At 41.0% G+C, this 23,064-nt stretch overlaps 1 protein-coding gene across 6 annotated transcripts in view; it reads left to right on the top strand.

The window, feature by feature from the left end:
• THSD7A (thrombospondin type 1 domain containing 7A) overlaps positions 1 to 23,064 on the top strand; it is a 293,837-nt gene that overhangs the window by 115,036 nt on the left and 155,737 nt on the right. For all 6 annotated transcript variants that reach the window (XM_042475198.1, XM_042475201.1, XM_042475199.1 and 3 more), the window contains one exon: positions 11,854 to 12,709. In XM_042475198.1, the coding sequence (XP_042331132.1) occupies positions 11,854 to 12,709 (856 nt within the window). The remainder of the gene's footprint in view (positions 1 to 11,853; positions 12,710 to 23,064) is intronic.

Here is a 23,064-nt window from a genome sequence, read left to right as displayed (position 1 = left end):
TGATATCCTTTGGAATCCTGGGATCTGCAGTTGAGGGAGCAATATTTACAGTTCTTAGACAAAGAGCTCTAGTGCTTCACCAAACTACAAACTTATAATTGTGTGGAAAGAACTTCTGATAGCAACCATATGTAGATATGTCACCCTGTTATGTAAATTCTAGCAAATAAGTAAATAGGTAGAGCTTCACTTTAGAAGAACATGCATGTATATTCACAGCAATAGATTCCCCATGGTGAGTTATTATCAAAGTTGCATCTGTGGTCGCCAGATGATGCTGCATAATAAGACTACAGGTACTGTAAATTCTTTTTGTGATATTTACAGATCAGAGGAAATCCAGTCAATAAATAGACTGAGGCCTCCTTGCAAAGTTTTGGAAATGATACTTGCTAGTGTGAAACACTACTGTGGGAAAATAGGCGAGGAAGCATACATCTAATTTTTCAAAGATGCATAATTTCATTCTTAAAATCTTTCCTCTCCTGTTATTTGAAACTACTCTTGCTAGCAAATCATTCAAGATACAGTGCATTAGCTAGAGGTAGAAGGCTGGTGGAGACTTCAGATTCCAAGTTATCAAGTTTATGACATCAAAAGCAAATGCCTGGCTTTTTCTGTCCTGCTACAAACATCCTGGTTTATTTAAACCAGATTTCCCCATTAAGCCAAAGAACAAAGATTACTGTAGCTTTAACTAGGATACTAAGAGGTTAATGTTTGCTTGTTAAAGGGGAATAAGCTAGGATCTTTGGGACAAATTTACTTCCAAACAAGGTGAGAGGAGTGGAGAAAGAAGTATAGATTAATTCTGATTTCTAACACCATAAATTGTGAGCTTTATCGCATGGGGCTTAAACCGTTCCCCAGCGCGTTCTAAAGGGGGTGTGCACGGAACCCGATGGGCACCGGATGGGGCCCATAACGCGACTTTATCGCACGGGGGGGACGCTGCCGCCGCCGCCGCGTGTTCCCATCGCGTCCCAATTCGGTTCCAGAGGGCGCCATTTCTGGGAACTGTTTCAAAGCGTCCCCAGAAATTGCGCCCTCTGGAACCGAATTGGGACGCGATGGGAATGCACGGCGGCGGCAGCGGCGTCCCCCCGTGCGATAAAGTCACGTTCTGGGCCCCATCCGGTGCCCATCGCGTTCCGTGCACGCCCCCGCGTGCCCCCGTTAGAACGCGCTGGGGAACGGTTTAAGCCCCATGCGAAAAAGCTCTCTGTTAGATCTGAAACAGACTTTTATGGTCGCCTCTCTTTTTTCGCGGGGGATCCATTCCAGACCCCTCATGCAAATGGAGTTTCACTTATATTCAAGCCCCATTGGCTTGAATATAGATGCAGGTGCATGAGCGCCCCATTCATTCCCCCTCCGTTTGTCCCTTGTACATAAGTGAGGGACACGAGTCTGAAGACCGTGAGACAAAGAAGATTATTGCACCAGGGTTAAAACATTCCCCGGTGTGTTCTAACATGCACGCGCGGGGGCGCACATGGAGTGTGATGGGAACCCAGTGGGGCCCAGAATGCTAGTTTACTGTACACAGGAATGCCGCCGCCGCCGCCAAGCGTTCCCATCGTGTTCCCATTGAGTTCCAGGGGACGCCATTTCTGGGGACGCTTTGAAACAGTTCCCAGAAATGGCGTCCCCTGGAACTCGATGGGAATGCTCGGCAGCGGTGGCGGCGTTCCTGTGTGCAGTAAATTAGCGTTCTGGGCCCCATCGGGTTCCCATCATGCTCCGTGCGCACCCCCGCGTGTGCATGTTAGAACGCACCGGGGAACGTTTTAACCCCGGTGCGATAATCTTCAAAGAGAGGACTCCAAAGGCTGGATCAGGGCTGCAGCGTGAGGTTGCCATGGCCCCAATCCTCTCAGAAAAGGGGCAGCATCCCGCTGCCCCTTAGATGCAGTCTGTAGAGCCCTTAGTCAGGGAGAAATCAAGAGCTGCATAGGAGCACATGAGTCCCAGCCCTGCTTTATATGTACAGTGGGCCTTTGGTATCCGCTGGGGTCTGCTTCCAGGACCCCCTGTAGATACCAAAATCCATGGATGCTCAAATCCCATTACTTACAGTGGCATAGTAAAATGGTGTCCCTTATATAAAATTGCAAAATCAATGTTTGCTTTTTGGGATTTATATATTTTTAAAAATATTTTCATGTCATGGATGATTGAATCCATGGATAAGGAATCCATGGATATGGAGGGCTGACAGTATGTCAGAGAATCTGGGAAGACGCAGCTAGTTGTGATAATTACCTAGTATTAAGCTCAGTACTGACAGATGACAATTCCTCATGGTTTCTGACCAGAATTACCTCTTCCTTTACCACAATTCTGACTGAAAATGCAAAGGACTGAATATGAAGCCTTTAGAATATGTAACAAGTGATCTTCAACCAAGCAAAACAGAACTGTAGCCCTTTTCTTGAAGCTTCCTTCTTCCTCCTGCTGCTTCTACATTTCCCTCTCTACCATTTATATGAACTCATGCTTCATCTCATATGTCCATAAGACTGGAGTGTGTATAAAGCCTTCCAAATTCTCAGTAATCCGCACTGTATTTTAAAGCCATGTTAAAACTCTTCCTTAAGCCCTAAAGTGCCATCCAGGCAATAAGATATGGTCAAATTACACTGTCATTTATCACCTTTTCCAGTTCGACACTTGAAAGCATTCCTCCCTCATTTACATTGCTTCAGGTCTCACACCATGCCATAATAACATAATTTTATTTGTAGTTGCAGGCATGGTTTAGTTTGAAGGCTAACAAGTTTTCAGTCATCAAGAACTGTTTGATACACTGTACTCTTTGAAATGTGGGACTGCTTCAAGTCTCAATGGTTTCCCAAAGTAGTCACCCTTCATATAGAGTAGGCCAGCTATAGTCTCATCTCTTAAAGGTCTTGTTAATTGGACATGCACAGTATATACAAGGTGTAGTTATGTGATAAGAGAGAGGCTTGAAGCACGGAAGGTGAACCAGTTTGCTTTGTGTTCAGATGTGATAATGTTGTGTTATGTGGTGATTTTATGCATCTTTAATTCTTCCTCTAAATTTGAGTCATGTTCTTCAGTAAAACTCTAGGCAAGTTCTCTCCTCCTCATCTTTGCAGTTACTTATGCATAATATAAACAGACTTGAAGTGAAATAAATACAGCAGCAATGATCATGTTATTTGTGGACGGCTGGTTAGAGATAAACTAGGGTAATCTTGCTGAAATGTATTTGTGCTTAAAACATAAATTTATTTTGCTGGCTATCTAGCTAAACCTTGGAAACCCTAATTCAAACTTTAATCTGCCAAAAACAGACAGGAGTTTTCCATGGCACTGAATCTGTCACTGCCAGCTGGCATTGCTATCAAGGATGTAGTGCTTAAGGTTTTAGAGTCTGTGAGCAAAACATTTGCAAACGGTGTCTTCTTTTTCTTTTGTAGTATGTGGATCGGTGAAGGTTTTGCTTCAAAACCTTTGCAAAACACAACAGAGTGCCCAATCCCATTAATCATCTGTGCTCCAAGTTTGCAACAAAATCTGTCAGTCCTCATCATGCATAGTTATTGAAGACCAGTGAATGCTTTTAATAATACAAGAGATGGTGACAAAATAAGATCTATTATAATATCATAACAGGCAATATGTGTGCTACATGTGCTTGGCTAGAGAAAACTGCATGTTTATTCTTTGAACAATTTAAAAAAGGGGTTGCAGTAGTTTATTTGAAATCACAACTGAAGGACATTCAGTGGTTTAGGCTTTGAGGTGTGCATTACAGGAGTTTTCCAGTGTGAAGCTTTCCAGAGGGATAGCCCTCTTGCTAGTCTATTGTAGCAAAAACAACACAAGAGATGTATGACACCTTGAAGACTTATGGCATGAGCCTTTGTAGACTGTAGTTCAGTTTGTCAGATGCATTGGGTGTTGACCTGAGGTACAGTTATGAGAAGGGATTGTAAACAGTGAATTTATAGGGAAATGAAATGCTGAATATGAAGCTAGTGGCAACCATTTTATAAACAGTGGCCCTTCCTTACAACACTGATCAATGAAAACACAAACCTTTGGCATATGCATTCTTTTTTTTTTAAGTATCTTATCCTAGTTTAAGCTGTAGAATACAGAATCACATATCTTATTGAATTGTAGCTCAGTGGTCTCCTATTTTAATCTCCCTTAGAAACTCTGTTGCTCAAGAATGACCATTTTGGGTCAGTGAGAGAGAGGCTGATGTATTAGTCCACTATTTTTGGTTTGGTTTTGTTTTAAATGCCAGTTTTGATGTCAGATTTGTGTCCATTTTTAACTTGGCACAGTAGGTTGGGCATGTTCATGGGCTAGTCACACTCACTCAGCCTCAGGGGAAGACAGTGGCAAACCACCTCTGAGCAGATCTTTCCAAGAAAACCCAGTGATATGGTCACCTTAGAGTTGCCATAAATCAGAAATGATTTAAGGCACAAAACAGAAACAATGTTTAGAATTCTCAGCCAGATAGCTCAAGTCAAACTACAAACCCCTGGATTTCACAGTATGTAGCCATAGCAGTTAAAGTAAAGTCATAATGCTGTAATTGTGTAGTGTGATAGGGTTCCCACTGTGTGCAAAGACTAGTCAAGATCACTTATGCTGAGTTGAATAAACCCAATCTTCTGACTCAGTAGAAGGCAGCTTCCCTTATTCTTAAGTCATGCTTGCTCTGCTAGGTGGTTTTAGGAATATTATAACTGTTTGGGTGGGAATTCAGCATGCCTCAGAATGTAAATTCCTACACAGATTTGCTACCCCTGATATTCAGCTGCTTAATTCAAGCACATGGAACCTGAAACTGTTTCTAAGTGTGTGTGTGTGTGTGTGTGTGTGTTTTGGAGGGGAGGGGAATGAACGTTGGCAGGCAGATTATTAATTTTGCCTACTTGCAGGTACAGGTTGAGTCTCCCTTATCTGGAATTCCAAAATCTGAAATGCCAAAAACCTAAACTTTTTTCGTTGGTGGCTAAGATACTAACATCTTTGCTTTGTGATAGTTCGATGGTACACAAACTTTGTTTCATGGACAAAAGTGTTTAAAATATTGTATAAAAGTACTTTCAAGGCTATGCAGTAATACAATGCAAAATACAATAATAATTAAAAAACACAATTGTCTCCATTCTCTTCTTAGTCTTCTTGCAGGTGCCACCTTTTGGGGTTTCTAGGTTGCGGGTGCCAACCTCAGTAAAAAAACCCTGCCCTAAACGCCAAGGTGTTGGCCATTTGGGGAGCTGATAGATAGATAAAAATTTTCCGTACTTTCCTTCGGAGATGGGGTATCTATATATTGGGAGTTACCATGTATCTTAGTTTGGTTCTGTGAAAGACTGCACCATATTTTGAAGCTGTTCAATTTTTTCATCTTGATACGTTTAATGTGACATCATTTCTTCACATATCTCATGAATCACAAGATATCCGACTTTAAGTCTTCTGTTCTCTTGTGTTAGGTATTGAATTATCTCATCTTTGTTTATCTCTTGGCGGGTTGAACTCTCAGCCTGGGGAACTGGTTCATTCACCATGGCTGGTAAACGATGCAGTATATGTGGTCTTACAGTAAATGTCATATTTGAAGACACAGTAACTTCACTTGGTGGATGTGGTCTGAAAGCAGCATTGGTGACTTTTGATGTATTTTTTTCAAATCCACCACCATACTAGTCTTCTGGGAAAATTTGTGACAGTTTAAACCGCCTCGGTCTGCTGATGTGTCACCCTTCACTGGGTCCGCCTCGATCCGTTTTGAGTAGCTGCAAGCTGACACTGACTGGCTGCTGTCTGGGACAGACCGCCGAGAAATGGCAGCCTGCTGGCACCCATTTTTCCTCCAGAGGCACGGGGCAGCCCCCAAATGGCATTGTGTATAAGGTCCATAAAGATAAAGGTTTCCCTTTGACAAGGTTGCTAAGTCATGTCTGACTGTAGGAGACAATGTCCATCTCCATTACTAAGCTGAAGAGTCAATGTTGTCAGAGATAATTCAGTGATTATGTATGTACTTATTTATTTATTTATGGTATTTATACCCTGCCCTTCAGCCCTAAAGGCTCTCAGAGCGGCTTACAATTATTATTATTATTATTAATTAGATGGTTCCCTGCCCTTAGGCTTACAATCTAAAAACACAGGACACAAAAGGAGAAGGGAATGGTGGTGGGGAAGGGGATCGGGTCCAGCAGTTCTTCTCTCCCTCTGAGGCCTGGACCAAGGCAGATGGACTAGAGGGAGGGCTCTGCTTCTTAATAGAGGTCAGGCCCGATGGCGTTGGGCTTGTCCTTTCACTCCCTCCCAGGCCAGGATGACTGCACAGAATGCTGATATCTTCCCATTGAAGTGGTACCTACTTGTACTTTTACATACTTTCCAACTGCTAGATTGGCAGAAGCAGAAGCTGGGACTAGTGATGGGAACTCATTCCATCACATGGCACTTGGGCCACCCATTATCACTGAAATATCCTTAAATAAGAAGACTCCTACAAGCACGATATGTACTTAGAAGTGCCCTCATGTGCTCAGTATAGCATACTCCCAAGTAAATGTGGACAGGATAGATTGCAGGCAACTTTTGTTATTTCTGGGACGGCTCAATTACAACAACTGTCCTGGTGTTTTGTAGTGCTTTATCACACCTCTGATTGATAATTTCTGAGGAAGCTAAATTAGATAGGAGTGTTGGAGGCAAAATCATTTCAGGATGTGCTTAGTTCCACCCCCACCCGCCATAAGCCTAGTCTTATGGTGGTAAAGGTAGGTAAAGTAAGCCCTCTCAATTGCATTCCAATGTCCATGACTGAAACAATTTTAGTTACTGAAAATAATCATCTAAATTTTATTGTCATTGGAATTCTCCCAACTCAATGTTTTAAATATACAAACAATACTATCATCTCACTAGCACTTAGCCAGAAGCAGGATTTGAGATGGCATTGGTTCAGTGACTAGCAATCAGTTGAAACATTCTTTGGAAGCACTTCAAGGCTTTTGCAGATTCTGCACTGTTATTCATCTAAGCAGTTCCATTTCAAATCTGTGCGGCTTTCTCCATGAATTCAGGGTATACAGCAGTTCTTTGTACTTGACAAAGGAACATTGTAAGCATGGTGCATGAATATTTTGGATGGGCCTATGGATCACTTTTTCCTCTCTTGAGATATATTTTTCAATTTTTTTATATTTTTCAAATGATCAGCTGGACAGAAGGTAGTAAACCCAAAATATGTATGGACCCTGAGCCCTAACTGCCTCTGTCCTGCACCCCACTATTCTAAATCCCTTTAATTTAATCAGAGCTCTTTGTGTGCCAGAACTACTATGCTGCCTCAGGGTTCCTTGGAAGTTTATCAGCTGGCAGGATCTGAGAACAGTTCCTGATACTTACAAAAACTGAGAATCAGGTTTATTTTTTTAGATGTGCTGAATCTGTAAACCCCTCAAGCACAGTAAGCCAATATGGTCCAGAGACAGTGGTCTAGCTATAGAGGGGCATGGATTGCTTTTCCAAATAAGAATTCTGCCCCCTTCCATTGAAAATTTTCTTCAGTCTTCAAATTTCTAACAATGCAAAGAGTGAGACATTGAAAATTGTTCATATTTAGAACCCTTAATTTTTATTTATTTATTTATTTGCTCTGTTCACTTCCCTATAGAATCTTCGCCATTTTTTAAAATGCTCAACTGAGATTTCTGCAATGCTGGAAATGTTGAGACTGCTGGGAAATTTTATGGGGGTAGGGGCAGGATTTTTTTGGGTGGAGCAACATCTTTATGTTACCCTCCCACAATAGTTACAACCCTGTGTAGAGATCTATCAATATTTCCAATTCAGACCTTTGTTTGCTTTAGAGTATTTCATTATGTAATTACAATTATAAAGTCTCCCAAGTAATTTATTACCCCTGATGAGGGGGCAAATTAATTTACTTGATAAATAACTTGCATTTTAATTTACTTGCTTTTTGTTACTTAAAAAACTGCTTTAGGATTAATAACAGAATGCACAAAGCTTGAAGAGTTCTCTAAAATGTCTCTAAAATTCCCTTTTGAAATTACTCGAAAAAGTTAACTAAAAATGTGACTGGTTACCAACAAGAAATGCAATCCCACTTCCTACCTTACTTTTGAAATATAACTTAAACCATTGTAACAAAGAAAGAAAGAAAAAGAGAAAAAGAAACAGCAAGTTATATGCAGTCACTTTACTTATAATTCATTCTTTCCAGGCTGTGTTCCAAAAATAGGCAGTGGAGACAATGGGCCGCTTGTGTCACACAATGAAATGAATTGTGTGCCTCTCTTTCCCTGTGTAGTCTAAGCATTATACATCTTGCTTGTCATTTTTTGCCTTGTTCGTGCTCCCTATAGCTGTGGTATATTCTTCCATATCTTAGCTTTCCTTGTTGCATCTATACATCCATGTTTCATCATTCCCTCCCTTCTGTCTAATCCCACTTTTTGCTGATACTGCCTTGCACCTCTTTGGATCTTCTTCATTCCCGTCTTTTCCACTTCGTTGTGTCCTTTGTTGATTTGTCAGCTGTATTCCCTCATTAATTTTAGAAAATCTGACACTGTACTTTGACACATGCTATTTGTTTTGTTTTTTAATATAAAATGTTATTTCTTACAAAAATACAGAAAACAATAACAAAGATAAATAAAAACAAGCTAAAATACAAATCCTTAAAAACCAACTTCCAAGATTCAAGGTCACATGGGATGTAAAAGGACAACATTACATAAAAATAGGGATGGACTCAGAACAAAGAGATACCTTCTTTGCACCAGTTCGATCAATGAAATGGGAATCATATTACAGAGGAAGACCCACTTCGGCTCCAATGTTATTGAGATAAGATATAAGTGGGGACCATCGTTCTTTAAGAATGAATCCAACTTTAATATATTCTGCAATGAATGTATTGAGTCTAGCTAATAAAATAGATGATAGAATCTTAGCTTCCTGATTGATTAGGGCTATTGGCCTAAAGGCTGTAACCGAGGGGTGTTAATTAAAAATAAATAAAAAAACTTTAATTTATATCCCGCTTTTTGTTACCACAATCAAAGCGGCGTACAACCTTTAAAAAATACATCTAATGTCTTGGGGAGAGGAATGATTCTTGAGGTCTTCCATCTGACTGGAGGGTTAGAAGAGGAGAAGACCTCATTATAAAGATCTACCAGGTGAGATGAAATATCAGGACACAACATTTTATAAAATTCTCCTGTGAACCCATCTGGGCCTGGGGCCTTCACTTGGCTTAAATTCCCAATAGCTGTATCTACTTCCTTTATCGTGATAGGGCTATTAAGCAGAGTCCTATGGTTGGATTCATAGAATCATAGAGTTGGAAGAGACCACAAGGGCCATCCAGTCCAACCCCCTGCCATGCAGGAAATCCAAATCAAAGCATCCCCAACAGATGGCCATCCAGCCTCTGTTTAAAGACCTCCAAGGAAGGAGACTCCACTACACTCCGAGGGAGTGTGTTCCACTGTCGAACAGCCCTTACTGTCAGGAAGTTCTTCCTAATGTTGAGGTGGAATCTCTTTTCCTGTAGCTTGCATCCATTGTTCCGGGTCCTGTTCTCTGGAGCAGCAGAAAACAAGCTTGCTCCCTCCTCAATATGACATCCTTTCACATATTTAAACAGGGCTATCATATCACCTCTTAACCTTCTCTTCTCCAGGCTAAACATCCCCAGCTCCCTAAGTCGTTCCTCATAGGACATGGTTTCCAGATCTTTCACCATTTTAGTCGCCCTCCTTTGGACACGCTCCAGTTTCTCAATGTCCTTTTTGAATTGTGGTGCCCAGAACTGGACACAATATTCCAGGTGGGGCCTGACCAGAGCAGAATACAATGGCACAATTACTTCTCTTGATCTAGACACTATACTTTTATTGATGCAGCCTAAAATTGCATTGGCCTTTTAGCTGCCGCATCGCACTGTTGACTCATGTTCAACTTATCATCTACTTGGACTCCTAGATCCCTTTCACATGTACTTTCATTCAGCAATGTGTCTCCCATCCTATATCTGTGCAATAAATGATCTATTCTAGAGTAAGATCTACGTCTTCAAGAATAAAAAGTGTAATCCCTTTCCAGAGGTTGAAAGGTCCTCCATGAGTCAACCAGTCCTGCCTGAAGGATATCGTCTTTTGGAACCAGGGGGAGATGTGAGAGTCTAAGGCTGGAGTTGTAAGACCTATCCAACTGGGGGTTGAAAACTGTGTTTGAGTCCTTTGCAAAAATTGCCTCTCCTTTAATTACATTCTTCAATAAAGATATAAAGTTTTTAAGGAAAGCCCCCTGTTTCTTATTAGGAGCATAGTAGTTACCTAGAGTCACCTCACGACCTTGCAGAGTCCCTTGAGGAATAATAAACCTACCCTTGGGATCTTGTTCAGTCACATGAAGTTATGCTGTAACTCCTTTTGTCAAAATGACTGCCACACCACTGGCATTTCCCACTCCTCCAGCCACGTATTGTGGGCCAAACTGGGAGGGTGGGAAAACTGGGTGTGATGACTTATTATGAGTTTCCTGAAAGAAGATAACTGAGGGGCGGAGGGGACAAATTTGCTTCAATATTTTTGCCCTTTTATAAAGACTGAGCCCAAACCTTTTACATTAAACGAAAGGAATCTAATATCACATGACACACACTATTTGTATGCACAGCCTACCTCCTTCAAACATACAGAAAATACAGATGATATTGTAGAGGCAAAAAGTAGGTTTCATTTCTGCTGAATATAGAAAGCAAGTAATTGCAGTCATGGTTAAGATCCAATGGAAGTGTTCTACTGATGGAACTACTTTTTAAAGTGGGAGTGGGAAGGTTATTCCCATTCCTAAAGCCCCAAATGTGCTCTCATGAAACGGCTCTGGAGGGTAAGAAAAACTTTTGAAGTTTTTAGAGCAGCACAGAAGACTACAAAGGGAAGGAGGAGGGAGAGTCCCATTTCATTAGTGATTGGGTGTCAGCACAATCTTGGTTTTGGATTTTCATGTCTAGTTTCTCATCCCCCCCCCCCCCCCCCCCTGGTTACCTATGCCATTGCTCACTGCTTTTTAAAAATCTTAACTGCTTTTCCTCCTGCTTTATCAGGATCTAACTAAATGATATGCACATAGCCCATATCTAGAAGAGATGCTTCCTTAAGTAATGATAGATGACTATTTGTCCTAAAACATTATTTTCTTTAACATTGCATCTTGCAAAGGTAGAGGTTATGTTTTGTGGCTGGTTACCAGAAGGGAAAGTGTACACATTTTTTACCCTACAGGCACCAGATCCTGTTTGATCTTGAAAGGTAAGCAGGATCAGCCCTGGTCAGTACTTGGATGGGGGACCACCAATGAATACCAGCTTCTATAGGCTGTATTACAGAGGAAGGAACTGGCAAAACCATCTCTTGAGTATTTCTTGCCTAACAAAACCTATGGGGGTTGCCATAAATTGACAGGTGACTTGAAGGCACATACATACGCACTGGAAAGAAAACAGGTTACTATTTTATCTATTCAAGATAAAAAGAAACAAAAATTCATTGCATTTCTAATCCAAAGCAAAATGGGAGAACTGATAGATAGAGCTATGGTGATGTACTTTTAAGAAGTCTCTATGTAGGACAGTTTAAGATAAAAAAAACAAGAAGGTATTGTCACTACTATTAAGATTCTGAGAAATATTAAACTTCAGTTGTTTCATGTTTCTCTGTGTGTCTTAATTAGAAAACAACAATTATTGGGATGTTTGGTATTTCAGTCTCTATTTCCTCCCTCCCCTTGTTTTTCTAGGTCCATGGGGCAGATGTATGGGAGACGAATGTGGCCCAGGAGGGACCCAAACTCGGGCCATCTGGTGTGCCCATGTTGAAGGATGGACCACACTGCTCACAAACTGCAAGCAGGCAGAGAGGCCTGACAACCAGCAGAGTTGCTTCAAGATTTGTGACTCACACAAGGAATTGTATGATTGGCAATTGGGCAACTGGAATCAGTGCCAGCCAGTTCTTTTGAGGAGCTTAGAAAAGCCAACAGAATGCATCAGAGGGGAAGAAGGCATTCAGAGGAGGGATGTGATATGTGTCCAAAAATCGAATGGTGTTGTAGCCGACGATGCAATATGTGAGTACTTTGAGCCAAAACCTCAGTTGGAACAGGGATGCCTAATCCCTTGCCGGAAGGACTGCATTGTATCCGAGTTCTCGGCCTGGTCAGAGTGTTCCAAGAGTTGTGGCAAAGGGTTGGCATATCGTTTTCGCCACATTGTTGCCCCACCGCAGTATGGGGGCTCTGCCTGTCCTAACCTGACTGATTTTCAGGTTTGCAGCTCCTCTCCATGTGCTACTGAAGAAAGCTTGTATAGCCTGAATGTGGGGCCATGGAGTACCTGTTCAATGCCCCATTCACGGCACATAAGGCAAGCCAGGAAACGTGGAAGGAACAAGCAGAAAGACAAAGAAAAAGACAAGGAGAAAGATAAGGAGAAGGAGAAAGCAATCAGGGATCCAGAAGCCCGTGAGCTTATTAAGAAGAAGAGGAATCGTAACAGACAGAACAGACAGGAGAACAAATATTGGGACATACAAATTGGATACCAGACGAGGCAGGTGATGTGCACTCACAGAAATGGGAAGACCGTTGCCTTGAGGTAAACCTTTCTTTCTTTTTTCTCAACTTAAACATCTCTCTCTCTCTCTCTATGAGCAGCTGGATGTAGGAGAAAAAGACATATGAGTCCCTAGTATTATACAACAGTGCATTCTGAGATACTGGCATGGCTCAGGTGATTTCCTCCCAATTGCTTGTGTCAAGCACATTGTGCTCACATATAGTATTTGAACTTGATCTGACTAAATATGCTTTTAGTCTTCTAAGAAACAAGCTGCATTACATCAAACTTGCTTGTGTGATGTACCTCAGAAGTCGTTAAAAAACTTTTGAGTGTGGGGGGAATTGGGGCATTTTAGTATCTTCTGTAATGAAAGAAGCATGTGGGAGAAAACAAATGATGAATCAAAGCCTTCTCTCACTATAATGAATGTCTGAGGTATCAACAGAAGCAAAGTATGGGGCAAACAGCATTACTGGTGACAGTTTTCCAAATTACAGGGTGACTTTTATTTTTATGTTATTCCTTTTACTCACACATTTCCAGTGTGAGTAAAATTGCTTCACTCTAATTTCACTTCATGATCATGTCACATGATGATGTGATATTGTCATTAAGCCAAACCAGAGGGAGGTCAACACATCCTGCCCTACTACCTCTTCCTAAGTAGTTGCCATTCCAGGAAACACTGCTGCCAGGGCCACCACAAAGCTGATAGCTGTAATGGCGAAGAAAATAAGTGGAGTGGCATTTTCATGAAACCTTTTGCATCTTGCCATTAAACCTGCACTTTTGAGTGTTTTGAATGTTTTTTAGAGAATATCTTTACTTTACCACTAGAGAAAAATGGTAATGCCTATAATATTGACTGTAAGCTTGGGATGACAAAATATAGTAACTGGGAAGAGGGACACATGAAGGCAGCCCCAAAAACTTGGTTTTGGAAATGTATCACCACAGTGCCAGCTCCAAGATTTTGGCACTCATTAGACCAAACAACATCAGTGGGCTTTAAAAAGAACTTTGAAGAGATGGGACATACCATGTAATAATCCTCTTACTCTGCCTTTGGTTTTCTTGTGTATTCTGTGCAAAGTGAGAAGGGTGGTGTTGAACACTTAACAGGTTTTGCAGGCTGCAACATCTGATCATGCTACCCTATGATGTGACTCCTGTGGTTACACTGAGACCTGCATCAAACAGCACTTCAGACCAGTCTCTTGGGTTATATATTTATTAGAGTGAATGACTACGAAAAGAAAAGAAAAGAAATGTTTGGTTATTATGGCAAGATATTTTGGCTTCCACTTTCTTCAGCTGCTCTGAATAAAATATATACCCAATGTAGCAATTCTGTAGTAAAGTATTCTACAACTGCCATCTTATTTATTGACATATTAATATCCCACCATATATCCTGCTATCTCTACGTGTCTCGCAATAAAATCAGTAAATGTAAAACAGTAAAAACAGTTTCAGCAATTTAAAACATATTAAACAGAATGATTTAAACATTAAATAATTTAAAAAGTCAAGCGGCTAATGCCATGTCTTCATACAGACTTGGATGAAATCATTAGCATACCCTCAAACATTTTGTAGAGAAAAACTGGGAGACGTATGACCAGGTAACATCAGAGTGTGGTCAAGAAGGCAAAAATTATTAAGGAAGAACACACAAGCTAGGAGAGGCTGTAGCAGTTTGCTTCTGCTTGAGTCTGCAGGGAAGGTCAAGATTACACCTCCCCTCGCCATTCCCTCCACTTAATTAATGGAATGGAAACTTCTTTTGTGCTATGAACTCAGCTTGCATAAATCAAGTAAGCTAAGACACAGAGAGAAACTAGGACATTTGAGAAGCATTTGAAAAGGTGGGATAATAGAGAATTAATCAAGAAGGTCCCTGCCAAATTGGGACAGTAGGAGGATATGCATTAGGCCCACAAATCCAAGTTTCAGCTTGGCTCTAGAATAAAGCCAACATTGGCACCAAATGGGCCTCCTAGGGAAGGGCTTCGCACAATTGGGTTGCCAAGAGGGGGAAATGCCCTCTCCCACCTTCACTTATTGAGTTTCCAAGTCATTACTTATACCTTGGATTCAGATCAGAAATGTACTGGCAGCCACTGCAAAATAGCTGAAGAAGATCGTACACGACAAAGCTGAAGCTAAAATCTTGTGCTGTAATATTCAGATGTTTCAGTTTTTACATACACATGTACACACATGCAATCTGGCAGTGTTTATGTGCAAATCATCTGCTTTGCAATATGGTTGCTTTGCCACCTCTTCCCCAATATATGTTCTTGGCAATATAATAATAATAATAATAAATTTTATTTTTACCCCGCCTTTCCAAAAAGATGATCAAGGCGGCTTACAAAGGATAAAAGCAGTTACAATACAAAATAAAACAATTACAGTATAAAAGTTAAAACATTACTACGTAAAATGGGAACAGGAGTCAGGAAAAATTACACATGTCCAGGGTAATAACAATCAAAACACAATAATCCGGGGTCAAAAAAGGGTCAGAGATGCTTATACTTCATTCTGTTATTATTATTATTGGATAGATCAGAGTTCTGTGGTTATAGGTGTGCTTTTCAAGTAGGGTATGTGCTTAAAGGGCATGGTGCAGGGAGAGGGGCTGGACTTCAGGGCTTTTTTTTTAAAAAAATACTACTTTTCCATTTTTATATTCAATTTCATTATAAACAAACAAATATCCTTCTACGCATATTTGATTTAGAAAAGATTTCATTATGAACAACTAAAATTCCCTCACACACCTTTATTAGTTATTACAGGCTGAGTCTAATCCAGATTTCTGAAATCTGACGTACTCCAAAATCCAAATATTTTTTATGAGTGGGTGAGATACTGCTTTATCACACTAGCAGGATTTAAACAAGAGTTAAACTACAGAATACCAGGAAATGTCATGTGATAAACTTCAGGCATTTCCTGGTTTTCTCTAGTTTAACTCTTGTTTAAATCCTGTTTGCCTGCTAGTGTGATAAAGCAGATTTGGCATGGGCCAAATAAGGCAGCTTCTGGCCGCTTTGAGGTTGTTGTGTTTACATGATGCATGCCCCCAGAGTGGTCAGAAGCTCCTCCAAGGGCACACCAAGTGTGGAAAAGCCACTCCAAAAAGGGGTGGATATAATCCACTCCTGTTGGTGGCTGCTTGGTACTGACGCAGCTGCCCACTTTGAGAGCAGGTCACCACAGTCCTGGCCAGACTGCGGCCAAAGCAGCCGCTGGCTGCTCCTTCTGGACTGTGTGCTGCAGCCCTAGACACCTTTGCTTACTGATGGTTCAGTGTACACAAACTTTGCTTCATGCACCAAATTACTAAATATATAAAATTTCTTTCAGGTTATGTGTATAAGGGGTATACAAAACATAAATAAATTTTGTATGTATACTTGGGTCCCATCTCCAAGATATCTCATTATGTATATGCAAATATTCTAATATATATATATTTTAAAACATTCAAAATCCAAAACACTTTTGATCCTAAGCATTTTGGATAAAGGAGACTCAAACCTGTATTATATTTATATTTATATTTATATTTAAATGACCATTAATATGATATGATATTTACTATGATATTGACTAGTGATATTGACTATAGTAATGGGATAATGAATATCATAGTAAATATAATTGGTTTCTTCATTGATTATACTACCTTTTGTAGCAAAGGCAATATTTCAACAGCAAACCACAATATCAGTTTTGCATGTAGAATCTTGGGAACCACTTTGCCTGCTGTTTGTCATATTTGGAGTATAGTAGTTCCACTGAAATAACTTACTCATGAGAGTCCTGTCAACTTAGTTGGTTCTGAGTATAACTAAATGTGGATCTAGCCCTTGAATACAGCATTAATTAAAACTGAAAATATTTTCCTTGTCCATCTTTACAGTGAAGTAGTTAACTATTATTCCCATTTTCTATATGGAGATTAACAAAACCACAGAAGTTGCCCTTCTCCAAAGATCTATGAATCCTGAACTCTGTGAAGAGAACATTTTTGAACATAGGCTACCTTGTTTGTTTCAGCCGAGGAAGTAGATTCAGGAGGGTCCCTTCCTCCCTCATTTCATATTTTTTAAAGAGAAGTCGTTGAGGTTTCAGATATATCTCTGTTCATTAGTGGCCCATAACCAAAATCATGTGCCCACAGGAATACATTTGTTGATTTGACCTCCGTGTGTGCACTAGTTCTCCTGTGCTTGTAAAGCTTCATGAGGTCAGGGCAAAGGAGCCCAAATGGGACATTTAATTTAACTCAGATCCTCTGTGGAACATTTTGTTTGGAAACTGAATGCTGCATTCATTTTACATTTGAAATCATTGACTTCATTTCTATTTTCTCTTCAATTGTATTTTTTTTGAGAATTTCATAGTGATTGGCAAATCTGCCAGTTTCTCCTCTCACATTTGAATTTTGTAAACTTTGATAATTCTGATTGAAATGAAATGAAACTGAAATGAAATTGTCAGCCAATCCTAAGGGTAAATTTTGATTGAAACTGATAAAAAAAATTCACCCATCCTTATTTAGCATTCCTTTTTTCCCTTTCCCTTTGGTGTGGACTTGGACATGCAGTTGGATTGGATGGCCCTTACTTATAGTATCATCCAACTCTGTGATTCTGTGATAATTGCCTTAGATCACTTCTTATTCCATTTAAGAATTTGGGCTAAACAGTACTCTTTTCATTGAACCTGGTACAGTATATAATTTTGTGATGTAGAGAAAAACGGGATAAAATGGGGCCTATAATAACAAGAGATTTGAACTGATATGATGCTCAGTCACATGCATTTCCTTCTCTGATTTTTTTAAAGCCTAAAGTAGCCATAGAAACATAACTTATTCCCCTCAGTAGTCCCCCCCAACACACACACACCTTCAAACATTCTCTGACATAGCTGCTTTTCATCCCAGCTCCAGGGCATTTTTGAGTGTTTGTATAGAGGAGGAGGTAAGCTGGAGAAAGATCAGAGAAGAAAAGAGCCTTCATTTGTCTTCTGTTCCATTTTGCAGCCTTTTTGACCTGTTTAGGAGAAAGGAATAAGGAAATATTGGGAAGGACAATAAAAAATTATTCAGAGTCATGTGTAAGTTGAGCTGCCCTAGTGTATGGACATATGAGGGCTTCCACTTATCTCTCCTCCTGACACCAGTGTGAGTACCTCCTTCTGTCACACTGCTATGTCATCAAATGTGATGACTATTTAGATGCTCTCATAGTTCTTGTGTGAGACTTTATTCATCTTATCTCCCCTTCAGACACCATTACCATGTGTTGGGTATTAACTGTATTAACTGCTGCCATCACAGATACTATGTAGCCTATGTAACATTCTCAGGGGCTCAAGTGTATAATACAAAAAGAATGATTTATTAAACAAAAATTGAACACAGCATCACAGATTACTTATTTAATATAATAGAACCTTCCCATCTGGGGAGTCCGGTTCTGAGGGTGGCCCTTGAATGGAAAAAATGTGGACGCTCAAGTCTCATATTATTCAGTGGGCAACAACATGGACAGATCTGCACCAGTGCATCTGCAATCACATGCTGCCATTGAATAATGGGTGTGGCAAGCTGCAGATGTCCATTCCACAGATAGCTAGCCCGCTAATGTGATGCTCCCATTATACATATAAATCCTAATGGATGATAACTGTAACACACATTTTTCACTATTTGTGTCTCACTCATAACCTAATTAACTGTAGCTCTTCTCTGTCTCTAGCTCTGATTAACTCTCCTAACCACTCAGATTCCTAAATCCCACTAATTCCTAATCTTGACGGACTCCACTCTCATCCCTGATCAGCTATCATATACAAATCCTTATTTTATTACATCTACCATAGTGGTTTGAGCATTGCATTATGACTCTGGAGATCAGGGTTCAATACTGTACTTCACTCAGCCATAGAAAACCACAAGTGAACTTGTGTGAGTCACACATTTTCAGCCCCACAAAACCCAAAGATGGGTTTGTCTTAGGGTCACCATAAGTAAGAAATGAATTGAAGGCAACCAACAACAATGTATTACATACATTACAATACAGATGTCCCTCCATATATGTGGACTTGGAGTCCACAGTCTCACTCTTTGTGGGAGAGACAAACTGTTTGTTGCGGGGCCCATGGCTACTCCAGTTGGGGTGGGGTTGGTTGGTAGTTCCATAATGGCAGAAGGAGGAGAGGATGCCCAGGTGAATGCTCAACACCTTTATTTAACACCAAAAATACCACTTTTGGTTTCTCCCACATGGTAGGCCAGTTACTTCACCGACCACCATCTTGCCCAGTCTAAGGCTTCGGGCCCAATACCTCTCCTTTTGGCTCTGACTCGGCTCGCACCGGTGGCCCCGGGTAATGACCCACTGGCCGACACCATCCTCCAATATCCCATGTGGTTTCTGCATGGTCCTCTTGTCCGCCATCTTCCCATGCGGGACCCCAACCCAACTCCTCCCCATCATCCACCCTCTCACACTGTTGTCTTTAAAATGGGTGTGCCCCACACATGCCCCACAGGCACGCACACCATTATTCTCTATGGGACTCACATATTTGCAAGTTGCCATTTTTGCGAGGGCGAGGGGTCCAGAACATATTTCCCTTTAGTTGAGAGGGGAGACTGTACGTAATCTTGTTAAAAGTTTGACAACATTTAGCAATGAAGAGTTAAGAATGCCTCAGAGAGGGCAGTAGTAATAAAGTTAGATAGCCTGAGTGACCCAAAGTATCCTCCTTTCTTGTCTACCTATCTGGTCTCTCTGTGATGTAAACTCATACTCTTAGGGAAGTTCTTCCAACTCTTCTCTTCCTTCCAGTACTCTCTTAGTTGTTCCCTAGAATGAAGCTAGATTAGATCAGCACCCTGAATAACATTTTCTATCTTAGAATTGAGTTCCTGTAATAAGGCCTTTTGTTTGTTTCTCCAAGCCATTGGTGTCTTTACTCCTTAATGATGACTTCTAACCACTGCAGACACTCTCTATCATATCTAATACAAATGAAACAGCATTTTCTCTCACAGTCCATAACATCACAGAACAGCATTAGAGCTTCCCCTTTTTAAACTTCAATGTCTCAGCAGTGTCATCTCTGCCTAGGGTGTTATCCAATGTAGGAAGGCAAGACTTCCAGGGGTGGGGCCAAAAGGGCAGATGCTGCCACAACATGTAGAATGGCAGTGAGGTGGAGGACATGCTCAGCCTTCTACCAAGCCTTCTGAGACTCATGTGGACATTGCTGCATGAGACCCGGAAGGCAGGTACCCACTTCTCCGGGGGAGTACTACCCCACTGGTTGTCACCCCATCTGGGGTGTTGTGCGTGGTGAGGGCTGCATCACTGCACCCTCCCAGTGATGTCACTGTGTCTCAGTGCCATACATGAAGCAAGGGGAGGCAAATAGGAATGAAGCACTGTGTGATACAAAAAGGGCCAAATTTGAGGAGGAGGAGAGCTCATGTGGAATTTTTATGAAGAGGTCACCATAAGTTGGAAACAATTTGAAGGCATTCAGCAGCAGCAACAACAACAACAAAAGTCTCACCCTGCAACCCTTACTCATCTCAAAGTTTTCTCCTGTTTTGTTCGCTTGTTGGCAAGGTATCAGACAGATGGTCATCTTGTGGCTCTCTAGAAGTTATTGGACAACACTTCCCATAATTTCTTACTATTGGCTATTCTGGCCAGAGATGATGGAGAGGTAATCCAACTTGGAAAAGGATGTTTACAACCTTGTTTTAGGGTGCTGGGCACAGTAATGGAGACTGGAATCCACAGTGCCAGTGAAATACTTGCTGAGGCAAACAGTGTACAACTCAGTTGATTTCTGGCAGCCTGTCCAACAAAAGTTTGTTGGCTTCCTTACTTTGTGCAGAAGGTAAAGTAATCACTTGCCTAGAAATAGCAATAGTTTGTAATATAATTCTAAAAGAAGAGTTGTTGATATGTGCCTTCAAGTCTTTTCTGATGTATGGCAACACTATCATGGGGCTTTCTTGGCAAGATTTATTCAGAGGGTGTTAGTCTTTATGTTCTCCTGGGGCTCAGAGGATGTGACTTGCCCAAGGTCACCCAGTGGATTTCCATGGCCAAGCTGAGATTCCTTGGCCAAGCAGGAAATGTCTCCAGAGTAGTGGTCTGACACTCAAACCAGTATACCATGCTGGCTCTTATAAAAGAAGAGTTACAGATTTAAAAAGGAATATTATTTTGGAAAATTGTAATCTAAATTTCCTCATGAGAAGATTCTCTCAACACTTCTGCACAAGATAAAGAGATAGTGGGCTATGAAAATCAGTGTCCTTGTGTCTTTGTTGTGAAATGAATATAAAATCTCCTTTGAGAAATGAAATGTTGGGCTCATAATGTCTAAATGTTGTGTGCCTTCAAATCATTTCTGACATATGGAAACCATAAGGTGGAGTTTTATTGGCAAGAGTTTTTCACAGGGGGTTTGCCTTTGTCTTCCTCTGAAACAGAGGGAGTATGACTTGTTCAAGGTAATCCAGTTTCTTTCCACGGCCCAGTGGGGATTCAGACCCTGGTCTTCAGAGTCACCATCCAATGCTTAAGCCACAACATCATGCTGACATGCAAGTATAGTAGTTACCTTTTCATATATATCATTCAGCTCTACCCACTCACATTGTTTTATGCCTGTGTTCAGGAAAGGAGAAGTCAGTTTTATGTAGAATTCATGGAAATGGCTGTGAAAAGAAACACAGTGCAACATTTTTCAGCTTTGCAATCTGATTTTTTAATGACTAGTTTGTTTACACACTCATTTAACAGTTTACAGAATTTTGTTTTGCGTTTCTAATTTGAGTAAAATGATTATGATAAAATATTTTTAAATTAGAGTGTGAGAAAATTTCCATTATACATGAAAATCCTCAGTTCTTTTGAGAACAGAATCTCCATTGTCTGGGTAACATATTTTACATGCTAACTTTGAAAAGGCATTCACAGGATGATCCCTGAATTTTATTTTGGAATGTGTGTATTGCTTTTTCTTTTCTAATTAATCTTAAAATACATTTATGTGGAAGTAATACACAGGATTCAGTTCAACAGCTAATGCAGAAAGTTTAGAATCTCAGCCTTAAATTGTAATCTAGTGTCTTCTGCTCGTGTGTGTGCGTGTGTGTGTGTGTGTGTGCGCTTTCAGGTTGTCTGTTGCCTTATGGCAACCTCATGAATTTCATAGGGTTTTCTTAGGGAAAGAATACTCAGAGGAAGTTTACCAGTTCCTTTCTCTGAGATCCTTAGAAAAGTGAAGAAGATGACGTGCCCCCTCGATCCCTGCCCATCGTGGCTGGCCGTCCAGGGGAGTGAAGCAGTGATGGCATTTCTCAAAAATGTCATCAATGCATCCCTTAGGGAAGGCTATGTTCCAACATGTTTAAAGGAAGTGGTCATTAGGCTGCTCCTGAAAAAGCCTTCCCTAGATCCCCTGAATTTGAAAAACTATAGGCCTGTATCACATCTGCTGTTTTTGAGCAAGATGATCGAATGAGCCGTTGCCCTTCAACTCCAAGTGATCTTGGATGAAACCGATCATCTAGATCCATTTCAAACCGGCTTTAGGACAGGATATGGGGTGGAGACTGCCTTGGTTGCACTGGCTGATGACCTTCGTCTAGGCATTGACAGAGGAAGCCTGATCTTGTTGGTGCTTTTAGACCTCTCAGCGGCAATTGACACAATAGATCATGACATCCTCTTGGAACGCCTGAGAGAGTTAGGAATTGGAGGCACTGCATTACAGTGGTTCCGTTTCTTCCTCTCAGGCAGATTCCAGAGGGTGATGCTCGGGGACTGTTGCTCCTCAAAAACGGAGCTTAATTGTGGTGTCCTTCAGGGCGCCATCCTGTCTCCAATGCTATTCAATATTTATATGAAGCCACTGGGAGAAATCATCCGTAAACATGGGGCAGGGTGTTATCAGTATACTGATGACACCCAAATGTATTTCTCCATGTCTCGGTCAGCAGCCATGATGACAGATGGCATTTCTCCCCTCAATCAATGTCTTAATGCGGTAATAGACTGGATGAGGAAAAAACGACTCAAGCTGAATCTAGACAAAACGAAGGTACTTACAGTAGGGACCCCCAAACCAGGTATTGGGTTGCAACCTCCAGTCCTGAATGGGGTCAGGCTCTCCTTTAAGGACTGTGTTCGCAGTCTGTGGGTGCTCCTAGACCCGTCGCTTCACATGATAAATCAAGGGAATGTGACAGGAGCACCTGCTATCAGCTCCGGCTGATACGCCAGTCACGCCCTTTCCTGGCAGTAAGGGACCTAGAAACTGTAGTTCGTGCACTG

The sequence above is a fragment of the Sceloporus undulatus genome, chromosome 6 (assembly GCF_019175285.1).
Source record: "Sceloporus undulatus isolate JIND9_A2432 ecotype Alabama chromosome 6, SceUnd_v1.1, whole genome shotgun sequence".
Taxonomy (NCBI): Eukaryota; Metazoa; Chordata; class Lepidosauria; order Squamata; family Phrynosomatidae; genus Sceloporus; species Sceloporus undulatus.
Note: the sequence above shows the minus strand (reverse complement) of the source record. Positions and strands in the feature narration are given on the sequence as shown.